Consider the following 16,191-nt stretch of genomic DNA (forward strand, 5'->3'; position numbering starts at 1 on the left):
TAGCGGTGCAATAAAAGATTGCACCTTTTCCTTGGGTTTCTGAGAGGCCAGTTACATCCTCTTCGGTCAATTATTCAACCGAGGTCTGACCCAAACCACGGATTTACGCAAGCAATGACTTTGACTTTATTAAACATATGGATTTCCACTGTTAGCTGTCGCTCCTATTGACACTGTTCACAAAAATAAATGTAATGTTCAGATATAAGGTTCAGCTTAATTGAAGATAGTTCAGAACGCGGTTTTGTTAAACTACGGCTGAATATTGTTTAAAAATTCAGCCCCGGCTTTAAGTTTAGCGGACGAAAATAATCGTGTGCTTTCCAAGAATATAAATGTGTTAAGAATCTTTATTCCCTTTTATTTCAACATAGCAGTGACTTTTGTGTGCTGCAGCAGTGAACTGCATATATCTTTGTGTAAGCCTTTTGTAAACTTTGTCCTGTTTACTAGGGATAGAATTCTAACGAACGAGACTCAATTAAACTGTTTTATTCCGCTCTCGTATTCGCTTATTTACATCGGGTGTGCAAAAAGCTACTCTGCAAATTTGTAAGAAATCACTCTCTTATACGATATTTTTTACATTGTGGTTGGTTGTTGCCGAGTACTGATTTAAAAGGTCATTCTAGGTTGCGTTGATTATGTAAACCAATCAATGTCCATAATGTTCACATTCATCATCTGACATGTGTCACGCACGAATCAAAGTTTCCGACAAGCCCTCTAAGTATATGGAGAAACAAGAAATGATGTATGATCAATACAATTGATGTCAAAAAATACATTTTGTAGATGCATTGTCCGCTGCATCAAGGACAAATGGAGATTTTTTTTATCGATCATACGTCATTTCCTATTTTTCCCTGTACGCAGGGCCCTACGGAGGCGATGACGCGACTTCCGGTTTTTTTCTGTCTCCTCTGTCGTTGGTAACCACGCTTAATGACAACTTCCACTCAAGAGATTCTTCCGAGATTGAAAGATTAAAGCACCCAAGGCACCTTAAAATCTCAAAGGAGCCAAATTTCTGAGAACTAGAAGGTATGTTTGTGTGAACTTTTCACACCGCTTATAGCATTTAATATGTTATTAGCTTACATAGGACTTTGCGTGTCGCATCTGTAGGTTTTAATTTTATTATGATTCACGAAACCCATTGTAAACGTTCATGCTACTGCGCTTTGTTGCTCTAAATGATAATGCCGGCTTTTTTTTTTATCGTGAATTCAAAATATCATGGAACGGTTGAAAATTATGAGATTGTATTTTACTTTTGTACCGTACAAACTGTACGTGCGTTCTGTTACCCTTCACAAGGGACGTCTTTGTTTGACGTTCTTAAAAACGAGGCTATGGACGGCCGTCACCGCCAAAAATACAAGGATCTCAAATAGATCAGCAAACACAAAGCTGGTCTAAAGATCAGCTGCAAGATAGAATAGCCAATAAAGGAATGGCATGACCAAATTATAGACGGTTTAGTTTTCCTTCGTGAAACAGAACACCCTAAACATGGATAGTTTAGCCAAATGATAAACGGTCTAGTTACCCATGTCGAGTTGGAACATGAAATTGTGAAATGGACTAGCTCAATTGCGAATAGCCTAACACTCATTTGTAATACAGTACACAAACGTTGTAGCGTTGCGTCATATGGCACAGCGTAATGTGGAATGGTACAGCGTACACACATATGGTGTAGCGTTGTGTCAAATGGCACAGCGTAATGTCGAATGGTACAGCGTACACACATATGGTGTAGCGTTGTGAAATGGCTCAGCGTAATGTCGAATGGTACAGTGTACACACATATGGTGTAGCGTTGCGTGAAATGGCATAGCGTAATGTCGAATGGTACAACGTACATACAAACAGTGTAGCGTTGCATGAAATGGCTCAGCGTAATGTCGAATGGTACAGCGTACACACAAATGGTGTAGAGTTGCGTAAAATATTGCAGCTGATCCTTAAACCATCTATGTATTTGCTGATCTATTTGACATCCTTGTATTGTTGGTGGTGACGGCCGCCAAGGCTATCTCGCCGAAACCACCAAAAATACAAACTGCAAATGGAACAGCTATCTACTGGGGGCATGACGTCATCAAATGTGAAGACTACCGCGAAACCATGCATCACATGGCGTAGTCGCTGTATTGAATAGTCTTCATTTCGCTTTGCCGTAAAGCAGAGCCAATTCGGTAAGTTTCTCCTCTTTTTTTCCCTACCGATATTGCTTTTATTCGTTGTCGTTCATGAAAGCGTCAATTAAAATAGGAACGAGACTGAGTTCTACCACGGTTGCCGGTGTCCTAGCGGATATGGACCCCCCAACAGAACTGAGTGAAAACATCATCCTTAACGTTCTCGTAGAAAGAGATAATACTTAATATTTCAGTGCGTACTAAAGTATGTTTTTAATTCAAAATATGCGTATCGCCGATGCATACGAACTGGCAGCTAGAAATGACCCTTCCGATGTTTCTTTTGACCAAGGGAAGATGTGCAAGCATTTAGTTCAATGTTAGGAGAAAGGTCGTTTTTGAACCTCATCCGCGATAGTCGAACACCGCTAGATTCAGTAAGAGACAAACTTATGACACTAATTTATTTTATTATTGTTCAATGCCCAAGTGTTGGGACGACATGATACAGTGCGAGTTTGTTATTTCAGATCCCTCAACAGTTAATAATCGTTAAAATTAGAAAATGAGATTGAGATTGATGAAATAGTCTCCATTTTTGTTAAGACGTAGACACTAATGTTGATTTGCATCTGAAAATAAGCTGGGAGTTGCAATAGTTCAGAATAGAAACATTTTTTCTTATCATAGGCCTTACGAACGACTTGTCGTAGGGTTGGTACTTCGTTCTTGTTCAGAAACTGTTTAAATTTATTTGATTAGAAAATCAGACTGAGTTATTTTTGTGACTGGACGCAATAGTCTCCACTATTGTTATGACGTTTCGTATCAATGTTGATTCGCATCAGAAGAAGCAAAGATTTATTGTTACAATTCCAATCGTTCGAATGCAGTAGTTTGTTCGCATCTAATTCTTGAGTATACTGTATGACTCGCTATAATAAATGCGGCAGGATTGGAACGAAATGGCTGTTTTTCTTTATCTTTATTGAGGAATGTTGTGTTGTGATTGAAAAGAAAATCGACAAAAAGCTTGTAAATAGAATAAGTTACCAAATATGATACAAACGATACTTAAACGTTTGGTAAGGGGGTCCAAATCTGCGAAGGGGGGTCCATATCCGCTAGCAGATTTGGACCGGTGGTTTTTGGTTTTTGGTTTTTGGTGGTTTTTGGTTTTTTTTTTTTTGGACCGGACCAAATCCGCTGTGACACTGGCCTCCCGGTTTACCAAAGTTTGCACGCGTTGGTGGGCCTGAATATGTTTATAGTATTAAATAGTGTTATGACGTGCATTAAATGTCGATTGTCGAGCTCTCTTTTCTTTCTCTGACTCACACTTACTTTTTAATGAGAGTTCAACTTCAACGGCTCTTTGAACATTGGAGGAGTACGTGAGAAGTTGAATTTTGTGTGAGCCCTGGACGCCATGGTAAGAAAACTGATATCCTTGATCTGTTTTGACATTTTTCAATGAAAGTGATATCGGAATTCTTTAATTGATGTGCCGGACGATAAAACCGACTCGGAAAAAGGTTGCTTTGGCAAACTACATGTTTGATTGAAAAATGTGGTAGAATCCAGTCTCGTTGCTATTTTAATTAACGCTTCCGTGAACGACAACGAATAAATGAAATATCGGCGGGGGAAAAAAGGAGAAACTCACTGAATTGGCTCTGCTTTACGGCAAGGCGAAGTGAAGACTCTTCAACACAGCGACTACACCATGTGATGGTTTCGCGGCAGTCTTCGCATTCGATGACGTCATGCCCCCAGCAGATCGCTGTTCCATTTGCGGTTTGTATTTTTGGTGGTTTCGGCGAGATAGCCTTCATGTCACGCCACAAGCAAGCTCGACGATTCGCCACAACATCGAAATATTTCGCATAATGCTAAGAAATTTAATGTTCAGATAGAGCGTCTTATGTTCTGCAAAGTTATTCGACATGACGCTGCACCATTCGTGTGTACGCTGTACCATTCTACATTACGCTGAGCCATTTCATGCAACTCTACACCATTTGTGTGTACGCTGTACCATTCGACATCACGCTGAGCCATTTCACGCAGCGCTACACCATTTGTGTGTAGGCTATACCATTCGACATTACGCTGAGCCATTTCAAGCAAAGCTACATTGTTTGTATGTACGCTGTACCATTCTACATTACGCTGAGCTATTTCACGTAACGCTACACCATTTGTGCGTACGCTGTGTTACTCGACATTACCCTGTGCTATTTGACGCAACACTACACTGTTTGTTTACTGTCAGTTGCAAATGAGTGCTAAGCTATTCGTAATTGAGCTAGTCCATTTCACAATTTCATGTTCCAACACGACATGGGCAACTAGACCGTTTATCATTTGGCTAGACTATTCATGATTAGGGTGTTCTGTTTCATGAAGGAAAATTAAATCGTCTATAATTTGGCCATGCCATTCCTTTATTAGCTATTCTATCCTGCAGCTGATCCTTAAACCAGCTTTGTATTTGCTGATCTATTTGACATCCTTGTATTTTTGGTGGTGACGGCCGCCCATACGAGGCGTTTCAGCTAATTTTTTTAAAAACTACGTGTGCATATCTACTTTTGAATCGGTCTGAGATTCGTACACAAATGTTTCTGGTACCTGTCGGCGTTCACAATCGAATCGAATAATCTGACTATTAATAATGTAACCCCTAACGTAACCCTCAGAGCTTACGGGTAAAAACTGTCGCACTGCTTGTTAAGGTTGTAAGCAAACCCGACTCAAGGCTGCATGTACTTTGCTGAGCTGACATCCAAATCCTTCCAAATCCTTTTTGCGTCGATTCTGCAAGATTTGAAATAAATAAAAACATGCCCTCAATCTGTTAATTATCCTCACCAGATTAGCAAAACTTCTGCAGTCACGCTACCCCTCGAATGGTTTCGTAGAAGACTACTGTGCTTTTTTTCTTTGAACCAGCTTTTTCGCGTGACCCCTGAGGGAAAAAGTAATATTATCTCCTCGGGAAGCCCTCAACCCAACCGATCGGGGGTCGCTCGAAGCACTGGTCACTTTCCCTTCACAATCCTTGCTCAAACACGTGCATATGTCAACTGCAATCCAATGATAATAAGATTAAGGTTACGATATCAAATTTTCATTACATAGAAATAATTGACTTGTCTGCATTTTATGCCAATGAAAAAGCTTCACTTTATAATGAAAAACTGAACCAAAATTAGTTTCAATTTTTTTTACTTTGGGTCACCTAAAAACCCAAAACATCAACCTTACCCTTACCTCCCCCGTAAAAGAATTGTGTTAGTCTCAACTCGCGTTTCGACATTAAACAGACAAACAAACAAAAAATTAATATAAGAAATAATAAAAACAAAAAAAAACCAAACCAAAAAAAATATAAAACTTGCAAACCGCCAAAGGCGTAAGCATAGAGAGGTGACCAAGAGTTATAAAGTTGAACAATCTCTTTGGGCAGCCAATTCCTAAATAATTTTATTTTTGTTTCTCAATAATTGAAAGACAGGAGCCTGAAAGAGTAATGATTTGAAGTAAGGTCTAATCGCAAAGCTTGAAGAGCAATGCAATCCTCTGCTAAGTTTTGGAGCAGCTTCTATAACATTTGTGACCCTCCAGGGGATTTCAGGGAATAAGGTGAACGCACGCACATGGCAAGCTCGCACGCTAAAACAAAAGAACCAGGTTTTAACAAGTTAGCTGCGTGTTAGTTACTCGCCTCATTAACTTCGCAGTCATTGTCTTGCTTCGCAAGATAGAAACAGAGGAACGAGTTAGACCTTGTTTGAACTTTGCACGATGAAACACGGTGACTGTGCCAATTTTATAACACGCCTCTTAAAGTTTAAGTTGCTTTCGATTTGCACAAGAAGTACATCCTAAGCTGTAAGGCTTTTCAGCTCACCGATACGCCCGGCCGATACGATACTCGATATCCAGTGCAACTTCGGTCGCTAAATTGCCAAACATAACAGAATATATCGACGTTACAGTTGCGTTACGCAAGGTAAATACCGCAGTGCTCAAGACTAAGAGCTCGTAAGATGCCAAGATCAGCGTACAGTAAATAACACGCGGCTTCGCTCGGAAAGGTTCGTTTTGCGCCGACTAACTAGCTGTTACTTCTTTTTAAAATGCAGATTTGCATGAAGTGACGAACAGCGACCGCGTCGATCAGGAGACATGGAGCCGGAAATTTGTTGCTAAAGGATTCCCAAAGATTCGGTACTGGGCATAATAACTCCGTGAAGCAATAAGGAGTTATATTTTACAAGGTAAGAATTAAATTTTAAAAAAGTAATTCATGTGCTCAAACTGAGCTCCTCTGGACCTTGTGGAACACGTCGTGCTCACTGTGAAAATCCTGAGGGAAAGAGCCGTGACTTGCCGTGAATTTTTCCTTTTTTACTAGAACTTTCGATCACGAGAAAAGATCTTCATTTCCGCATAAATTCTATAAGTGATATACTTTACAAACACCATTCTCACAATTAAGAAGCTGACAAACACAATTAACAAAGTAAGCTGGGTTGTACAAGATCGGCTAGCGTGTTAAGGAAACAAAGGAACTTAGTCAGTAGTGTTGTTAGCTGCGAGGATCTCTTATTTTCGTTTCTTCACCGCAGTGCAGATATATGAATTTCATATATCTAAAATCATCTAACTTAGCGTGTTAAAACAAAACAGAAAAATCTAGCGTGTTATAGAAACAAAGCTCTATTGTGTTAGCCAGATATGGACAATGGCTTCGAACACGCTTTCCAAAATAAATTGTTTTTATGCACATATCTGCACAGTAAGCGTGTCATGCCATTAGCGTGCGAGCGTGTCATGACGTGCAGTGTGCATGCGTTCACCTTATTCCCTGAAACCAAGTGGAGAGTCACATTTATACGTGGAAAGAAATGCGATCATAATATGAGAGAAAGAATAGAACTCAAAGCCGTGCTTGTTATTCCACGGAAAGTCCGATATCAGATAATTTTTAGGCAATGCTGCCCTAGGAATACATTAAGACTTGTTCACTAGCAGGTATTTGTCACGAAATATTTTTGGGACCAAAACTACATGCGGTATTTTGCTCGAAGCGAAAGCCTCAACTTACAGATAAACCACAAACGTTGTGATTTCAGCAATATAATCGATTTAAACTAGCATAGGTGCTGATATTGTCGTTGCACTCAGTTGTAATTAATACGGCAAAAAACTGCTCGAAAAAAAAATTGGCAAGGTATACTGGTATGCAAGAGATATAAATTCTCTTGTGGTTTATATGTCAAGCGGGATAATGTATTATGATTAAGCAGAATAAGGCCGACTAAGGGTGCGTTCCTTTGGGAGAATCCGGATCAGGATTTCTGATCTGTGGCGTTCCTTTCGAGCAAATCCATTTTCAGATCAGTGATCTATAAAATCCACTCTGGACAAGGATTCATCGGATCATTGATCTGTGTCTTCTAAAGACGGATCATTGGATCACTGATCCAACGCGTTGCTTTGGGCGAAGGATCCGAAATTAATCATTTTGCCCGGCGGTGCTCAATTTCAAACAAGTAGGTACCTCATATATTGACCGGAAAGATTGTTGGCAATCGCTCTACAAATTCTGCGATAAACACGAAATAAAATCGATTTTGTAATGTTAAATCGATCGGCCATTGATCGAAGGCATTCAGGGTTCCCAATTATCCATATTGTAATTAATACCTACTTCTGTTTTAATTCCATCGTTTGAGTTTACCATGAAAAAATGTCCTTCTGATGAATAGTGCGCGCTAAAAGCCCGTGCAGTTAGACGAGCCATTCAGTGAAGAGCTCTACACAGGTCTTAAAATAGCGCACTTTTTGGAATTCTCTGAGAGCTCGTCTAGAATTCCGTTTCTTTCATGCACCGTGATCTGCGTGATCTTGGATCACAAATCCAAACCCAGATCCCCCCAAAGGAACACACCCTAAGATTACTCCAGTTTCAATGAGCCCCCCTTTTATGATTGAACTGTAATTATCTTTTGCCGGAAAGATTTGTTCTTAAACGAAAGTTTTCCTTTTTTACTTTTTCCCTTTTTTCTCTCTCTTTCAAATTCAGAGCCATACAAAGGTTTCGGTACAACACTTATCTTGGTAGATTAAGGTCTATACATGACATTAAATTCATCCTCAGGTTGAATGTTTCAGTAAGCTTTGAAATATTAACTCTATCCTCTGGAAAAGACAACATAGATTCAAGCCAAATTTGATTATAACATAGCCAGTAAATTTGTGTTATCAAATTCAATTCAAGAGTGCTTCATATTCCTATTGTGCACGCTCATGACGTCAGCAAACAAATCCCTCGAGAAAAAACAATTTTCCACCGTGTTGAAAATGTTATAAAACAATTGGTTCAGACGTCAGCTGTGCGTTCATCGAGATACGAAGCACTTGGGAAGTTCGGAGAGCACTCAAGAAGCTAGAGTTGCTCTTGACATATTTGACAACGGGAAGTCGATATACTTTTTTTTTTTCGCTACGCAGTAAGTTACAAACGTAACTCCAATTCTTCTTGGCCATGAATGTTATTACAACAAGGAAAAAATTTTTTCTACAGTCAACGCTTTTAAAATATTGCTTTACTTTTTATTTAGCGATGTACACTGGTACAATTTTGGGCTCTAAAACACGACCGATTTACTGCAACTAGGAATGATTTGTCTCCTCATCAGGGATTAGGGCTAGTTTAACGCTGACCACTTATATTTCAGATTATTTTTCTTCCCCGGCTCGTCGCCTGCGATGTAATAACTCACCAGGAAAAACAGGAGAGCGAAGGTAAATTCATGTAACTAACGCAATCTTTGTCTTCTCTCATGTTATTTTTTGCCAACACTCTTCTCATCCGCTGCGTTTCGCACATTTAGTGTTTATGATGTGACAACCAAATACAAGGTCATTGCACCATATCGGTGTGAATATTCTGAAATGGTCGAAAACGACGAAATTACATTTAAATTTTTTACTATGATGCACAACCGATTTTACCCTCCACAAAGACTGGCAGCTTGTAATTAATATTGTTTAAAATTTGGTGTTTTTAGTACCCGCGTTCGTCGTCGCGTCGAAATGTCGACCAGCTGTGATAGATGAAGCTAAAAACTAAAAAAAGAATATTTGCATTTGAAAGGTTTTCATTACCCGCAAAAGCTGTGAATTTTAATTACATTTTGTTAGTACTTTAACAACATCATTCAATTTCCGGATTTTTCTGCCGACTGAACTTTGTTTAAAGACGAACACGTTTATGCAGGATCGTGGAACTTTAATGTCGATTTTCCGACGTATTACGGCTAATGTTTACTTTCACAACCATTCTTTGGTATGAAAAGCAACTTGTGATACGCAAAGTCGACGGGAAAAGATCAACTCATGAATGAGACGATAAATAGATTAAAAAAGACAGCTATCATTGGATATCTTTCGAGGAAAGTTTCAAGTACATCCCACTAAGAACCCAGACATTATTTCCGTCGGATAACTCTTACCTTAAGACTGGCCAAAAGTTATTACTGATCCGTAGTTTAAGCACGCAAGAATCTTGCGAGTCAACGTCCTTCAAAGTTGGTGGATGTCCTTCGCCAAACATGACTTCAATTAATATTATAGTGTTTTTAATAAAGTATACTTGACTGATATTAGAATGAGCTGCGAAAGGACCAACACTTCAATCAATTGAAAAGTTGAGATAGAAACTCAAGAACTCAGACCAGTGGTAATATTGTAAGGGGAAGTTAGATTCTATAGCAACTCAATTACGCCAACGACTAATTTTTTGCGCCGCTTTACGGCTTACGGTATTACCCTTTTGAAAACTTCAGTTTAGAGCAGGTTTTAAAAATCGTCTTTGCTCGCCTTCAGCGTCAAACGGTCATGTTGAACCTGCGAAACGCTTGAATCATCCTTGTCTGATTTAAAGCTCATGGGTGCTTAATTTTTGGGATGTCACTCAGTGCTTTCTGAGAGATGTTCCCAAATAAATTATCTAAGCTCATCCCTTAAGAGAAAGAAAGTATAGTCCTATGCGTGCCGGTATGTAGAGGCGGTATTTCTGAAGAGGAGCATGCGGTCGAATTCAAGCTATATTTTAAGCATAAATTTTAGGCTCAAATTCCTATTTTTCTTAGCTCGAACTTTCGCTATTCATAAGTTAGCCTTTTTTTTGTAGCTAAACAGTTCTATATATTTATTGATCACTTGGCGATCTACCAGCGAAAGAGAGAGTGAATGTAAGGTAAGCGAAGCTCGTGCATTTCAAGTCCAAGCCATAGCACTATTTTGAAATTTAGGCTACTCGACTAGATAAGCACAGCATGCATAATTTATCCACGGTCAATCGGTTTTGTTTAAGATATCAGCAATCTTTAGATTTCACTGCAAGATTGAAGATGCCGATTAAGAAGGACTACAATCATATGCCTCAGGAAGCATCGATTTGGATTTGTGGACGATGAATATAAAGCGATATTTGTTAAACCTCTTGCCTTTTAAATTCGGTTCTTATATGAAAATTAAATCGGGAATAGCCCCGCCGTTAATAAAGAATTGGGGGTAACCGTCATTATTTTGAAATTAATAAATTTTTGGTCGATCCTCAACTGTTGTACTTCATGTAGACTCATCTCTTAGTCCTCGACGGCTATTCTTGGTGTTAGTTGACTCGATTAAACACATTCAATTGGCGGCCGTTCTTCGCGACGTCGTTCGATGCGTGACATTTCAAACAGACAGAAAAAAAAAAAAAATAAATACACACAGACACGCAATTCGTGTTTGGAACTTGGCATTTCTGCCTTCCAGGTTGAGTTGCTCTCTGTAGACTCGCGCGCTTCAACACAGACCTTTCAGAGATAAGTTTTGTAAGTGGTATCAAGAGAGAGTAATGCAGCCATTGGTTCCACGTCATTTCTCTTGCTGGTAAACATTTTTCAAGCACGCTTAAAGAATTAACGATGCCAAAAGTGTCTTGAGTAGCGAAAAAATAGAAATGCCGTTTTTTAGAGCAGCGTGTTTTGTTGGGGTAAGATTTTTCAAACAATTATTTAGCACTGATCTGTTCAAGGTGTCTTGTGATCCATTTCCGTTTTCACAGTTCCTTCAGAAGATAATTACTCATGGATGAAGAAGGAGACACAGGCCTAACTGTAAAGCCTGTTCAGGTTGTTACATGCATCAGAAATGTTTCTCCTCATCAGGATGGCTGTTGGTCTTGGTTGGTGTGTTTTGCTGCTGTTGTCTCAAACGTCGTAATTTGTGGATTTACCTTTAGTTATGGAATTCTATTTCCTGCCATTTTGGACGAGTTTCAACAAGGGAAAGCTAGATCAGGTAAATTTCTTTATTTACACATATATGTCGTCGATAACGAGCTCGGGAACGAAGAAGGACACTCAATCTAAGCATAGACTTTTATCTTTGTTTGTTTGTTTGTTTGACTCTCAAGCGCTGATCGTTTCCCGCTTGATGTTATGGTTAGAATCGCTGTTCGTCTTTTACAATGTCATTGACTGAGTCTGTTTTATTGTAAGGAAGTGAAATTCCTGGTTTTCATTGATTGACGCAGTTTCTTAACTTTTTTCATTTTATTATTGTTGTATCACGGTTGCCTTGAGAGTTTACTGACCTTGAACGTCACTCACTTGTCTCTGATAAGTTCGACTCGGGTGGGCATATTTAGGGTAAGACATTCCAGTGATAGTCGAGTTAAAACAACATATTGAGACTAGCCATGTAAATAATTTTGTCTAGTTGACTTTTCCACGTGGAAAGGCCGGAAGTAAGTTCCACATATTTGGTACCTAGTAATGAGGTAAGGCTGAGGTTGTAGCTGCAATCGTTATTCAATTAAAGAAACGGCATATGAAGAAAGATGTAAGGGCAGGGAGTTAAATCCTTCCCTCCAACCACACATTCTAAGGGTTATCTTCTCAAGTGAGTTATTACTTTGGACATAGCGCCGAATTCTCCGCAAAGCGTTGTTCACTCAGCGTAAAATAAAAGCCTCCATAAAAATCTGTAAACAACAACGCTAATAAACAAAAAATATGAGGGGGAATAAATAGATTCCTGGTGTTGCGCATCACCACATTATTATTAACTTCAGTGACACCTGTGGTTCTTTAAAGTTGTGTATATAAACTGAGTGTTGCAATGTTCTTAACAGCTTGGGTTGGATCCATCGCCATGATGGGTATAGGCATTTACGGTCCACTGATCGCTAGGCTCTATCGTCGTTTTGGTGCTCGAGCTATCTCATTTGTTGGAACCATAATCTGTGCAGTTAGTCTGGCTGTCACATCCAAAGTAACAAACCTCTACTTGATGTATTTAACATACGGGTTATTGTTCGGTTTTGGCTCCGGCGGCATCTACCTGGTGACTTACATAGTAGTACCGAGATACTTCAAGAAATGGCGCTCTCTTAGTCTGGGTCTCATAGCCATGGGGCCCGGTGGAGGGATGTTTATCATGAGCCCAGTTGTGCATGAGCTGTTCGTAAGATTTGGTTGGAGAGGAACATTTTTGGCTATGGCTGGTATTGTCTCCGTTACTTGTATTTCAGCTTTTGTTTATAAGCCAATTGAGCCGGACTCTGATGTGAAAGAGGAGAATAGTGATTCAGCAAAGAGTGATAAATTCTGGGATGTTAAGATCCTCCAGCAAAAAGTGTTTGTTCTCGTAACAATAGCTGGGTTTGTGTACTACCTTGGCCACTATACTCCAACTCTTCATATGGTAAGTCTGAAATATACCCATACAACCAACCCTCTTTGTATAATGTAGGTAAAAATGACTTGTTAACTAGAGTCACACTCATCGCACCTAGCATTTTATGCATTGTGTTTTTTAATTTGAATCAAGTCTCGGCCGTGAAATCCCCAGAAAACATCGTTAATCGCATCCAGTACTCAACGGATTGGATCACGTACATCGCTTTCTTCACGACGTAATAAAATATCCATCATGAACAAAATAACTCCCATCTTCACGCGCATTCGTATACCTCACGTCAGGGGCGTAGCCAGGATTTTTTAAAAGGAGGGAAGGGTCAGAGTTAGGGCCAGAAAAACAGGGGGTACTCACCAGATTTTCATGTCGACCTCCACACCGTAAAGGCTAACTTACAGAAGGTCAGAAGGTCACGGGCTCCCCCCCCCCCCCCTTAACGAGGCCCTTGCTTCACGTCACGCTTTCGCATTAAACTTTATGTGGCACATCTCCCGTGTTTTACATTACCAGCCACACCTCATCGTGTCACGCTACATCGTTATTAAAAATTGACGGGAAAAAAAAAACGGAGGCGAAAGCTTGTTCCTTTTTCTACTTGATTACTGCTACAGGTTCGTTTTTTGGAAGGCAGAGGAGTCCAAGAGAGTAGAGCTGCGCGTTTGTATATCTACAGTTGTCTATCTTCCTTGCTAATCCGGCCGATGATTGGTCGACTGAACGACGTCACTTGGATCAATATGTTCTATATCTATTCAATAGCCACAGGTGTTGAATGTGTGGTTACTTTCTTGCTACCCTTCGCAATCACAAACTTGAGCCTCGTGTTATACTTTGTGGTATTTGGTTTGGCTGATGGTGCAATGGGTTGTGGTTTGCCCATTGCTGTGATTAACAGTCTTCCAGAGAAAATGCGACCGTTGGGGATCGGGGCGTATAACTGCCTCAGTTGTTTTGCTTCAGCTTGTGGTCCGGCTCTTGGAGGTAAAGTTCAGTTTTGTTTACTTTTCAAATGTACAGTGGCCGGGAATCCCCTCAACATTCGTCGGAGGAAAATTTTGATCGGCAAAATTGACAATTGGAAGAGTTTTCACAGTCTTGATAAATTCTTAATTTTTATTGATTACATTTTTTTAAGGTCTTGTCGCAGATATAGAAAGATCGTATGTCCCTATGTTCAACATGGTTGGTGCTTTGATAACCGCTGGTACTGCGATGCTGATTGCAGTTTCTTGCATGAAGAAATCTGAGTCGCTGAGCCCTATTTCAGGAAGAGAAATTGCGTAGTGGGAGTTGGAAGCTCTCGTTGTTGTAGAGAAGTGCTCTGTTGTTTGAATGTCGTTTTCCTTGTTTTTCATTTTACCGACTGCGGAAACAAAGTGCGAACAAAGTAAAACAATAATTTGATAAATAAATGAATAATTTATCAATCACCTTTTAATTTTGTCAAGACTTGAACATGCTCCTTCGTAAGAGGATGTTTGACCTTATCTTACAAATCTAACGCTGTCCTGGTTAAACCAAATCGCATTATAGACACTCAATTGTTTTGGGGTTGTTTAGTTTACGTACTTGTTAAGTTTTGTAAAGGTTGTTTCGTTTAAACTAAAAATAAGTTGTTTCACATCAATACGCACATTTTGGTCATAAGCCTGTTGACACAATAATAACTAGTATTGAAATGCCATAGGATTTCAGAGGGGTAGAGGGATGTCGTATAAAAACATATACAAAAGTGCCACGGGTTATTGACGTGAATCTGCAGGGTAACATGCATTGACATGAGGTGATACTGGTTGTCTTCGAAAATCGAAGATCTTGGAAAGGACGCTTCTGAATGAACAATCGCCATTTTTCTGCGTTTCCCGTATATTCGATCGACTCTACCGACTGATCAGTAGATTTTTGAGGGTCTCAATCCTTTAGCTCTTGGATCTTTTAAGTAATTCACCTCACTGTCAGCCATACATTTCTTATGATGTTAGTTTGGAGAATTTGGTATTAGATCAACTAATAACTCCTTGATAGATATTTTTCTTTCCTCTCACCATTTGAATTCATGATATTGTGAGGAGAAATACTTTCTTGCTCACTCATGGAGACAAAAGGATTAATGGGGCGATGACTTTTACGGTTAACAGCTAAAATTTTGGCCATTTTATGGCTAACAGTTAGTTTATTTACACGGAAGTTAACAGGAAAAAAAGTATGGTTAACTTTTTTTACTAGTAACGGTTACAATTTGTCAATTTTTTACGCCTTACCACTATTTTTTTTGCTGTTTCACGGCTAACGGTTTCACTCTTTGAAAACTTTAGTTAAGGGCAGGTTTTCAAAATCGTCTTTTCTCCCCTCCAGCATCAAACGGTTATGTTGAACCTGCGAAAAACTTGAACAATCCTTGTCTGCTTTAAAGCTCATGGGCGCTTAATTTTTGGGATGTGCAGTGCACTTTAATAGACATTCCCAAAGAAATTATCTAAGCTCTTCCTTCAAGAAAAAAAGGATACAAAAACCAGCCCTATGCGTGCCGGTATGTAGACGCGGTTTTTCTGAAGTGGTGCATGCGGTCGAATTCAAGCTATATTTTTTAAGGATAAATTTTCTTGGCTTGAACTTTCGTTATTTTTAAGCTGGCACAGTTCTCTTACAAATGAAATAATCGCCTGCCTTTTTCTGCGAAAATATACAAGGAGGGAAACTCTGAGCTTCGAGAGACAGCTTATGTGTTGACCATCCCTCAAATATTTCTAATCAAGGTTAATCGTTTAATTGGAAACATTCTCTCAAAATATCCACTCGTTAAAATAATTATGTTTTCCAAAATGTTTTTTCTTTTTCCTGATTCAATTTAACAAATGCACTCGGTATGATACGGACCGAGCAAAAACCACCGAAAATTGATTCTAGCCGGGATATCCTCCATTGTGGGATCCGTCACGTTGCGATTTTGGACCAGTGACGCTCGCAAAAATATATTTTGACTGGTGACCAAGAACTGTATCCCTTACCTTGGTAGATTAAAGTCTCTTAATGACATTATATTCATCCTCTGGTTGATTGTTTCAGTTAGCTTTGAAATATTAACTCTATGTTCCGAAAAGACGGACTGGATTCAAGTCAAATTTGATTGACATTTTTGACAATGGGAAGTCAATATACTTTTGTTTTCGTAACGCAGCAAGTTACAAACGTAACTTCAATTCTTCTTGATGCCTTTCTCCATGCCACCAATGTTATTACAGCGGTAAATTCAATACTGTTACAGTCTTCGCTT

General features: G+C 39.3%; 1 protein-coding gene across 1 annotated transcript; it reads left to right on the plus strand.

Moving 5' to 3' along the window:
* Window positions 1-5,909: 5,909 nt before the first annotated feature.
* LOC131777221 (monocarboxylate transporter 4) lies at window positions 5,910-15,928 on the plus strand. The gene is made up of 7 exons (XM_059093455.2): window positions 5,910-6,165; window positions 6,299-6,433; window positions 8,900-8,966; window positions 11,281-11,516; window positions 12,352-12,923; window positions 13,529-13,898; window positions 14,053-15,928. Exons 4-7 carry the CDS (start codon window positions 11,303-11,305, stop codon window positions 14,199-14,201), a joined length of 1,305 nt encoding a protein of 434 aa, XP_058949438.2. The 5' UTR covers window positions 5,910-6,165; window positions 6,299-6,433; window positions 8,900-8,966; window positions 11,281-11,302; the 3' UTR covers window positions 14,202-15,928.
* Window positions 15,929-16,191: the final 263 nt, after the last annotated feature.

The sequence above is a fragment of the Pocillopora verrucosa genome, chromosome 11 (genome assembly GCF_036669915.1).
Source record: "Pocillopora verrucosa isolate sample1 chromosome 11, ASM3666991v2, whole genome shotgun sequence".
Classification (NCBI taxonomy): domain Eukaryota; kingdom Metazoa; phylum Cnidaria; class Anthozoa; order Scleractinia; family Pocilloporidae; genus Pocillopora; species Pocillopora verrucosa.

Coding starts and splice junctions, on each gene's coding strand:
- LOC131777221 (XM_059093455.2), top strand. CDS start 11,303: ATGGATGAAGAAGGAGACACAGGCCTAACTGTAAAGCCTGTTCAGGTT. Junction 11,517..12,351: donor ACAAGGGAAAGCTAGATCAG/GTAAATTTCTTT, acceptor TGTTCTTAACAG/CTTGGGTTGGATCCATCGCC. Junction 13,899..14,052: donor TTGTGGTCCGGCTCTTGGAG/GTAAAGTTCAGT, acceptor CATTTTTTTAAG/GTCTTGTCGCAGATATAGAA.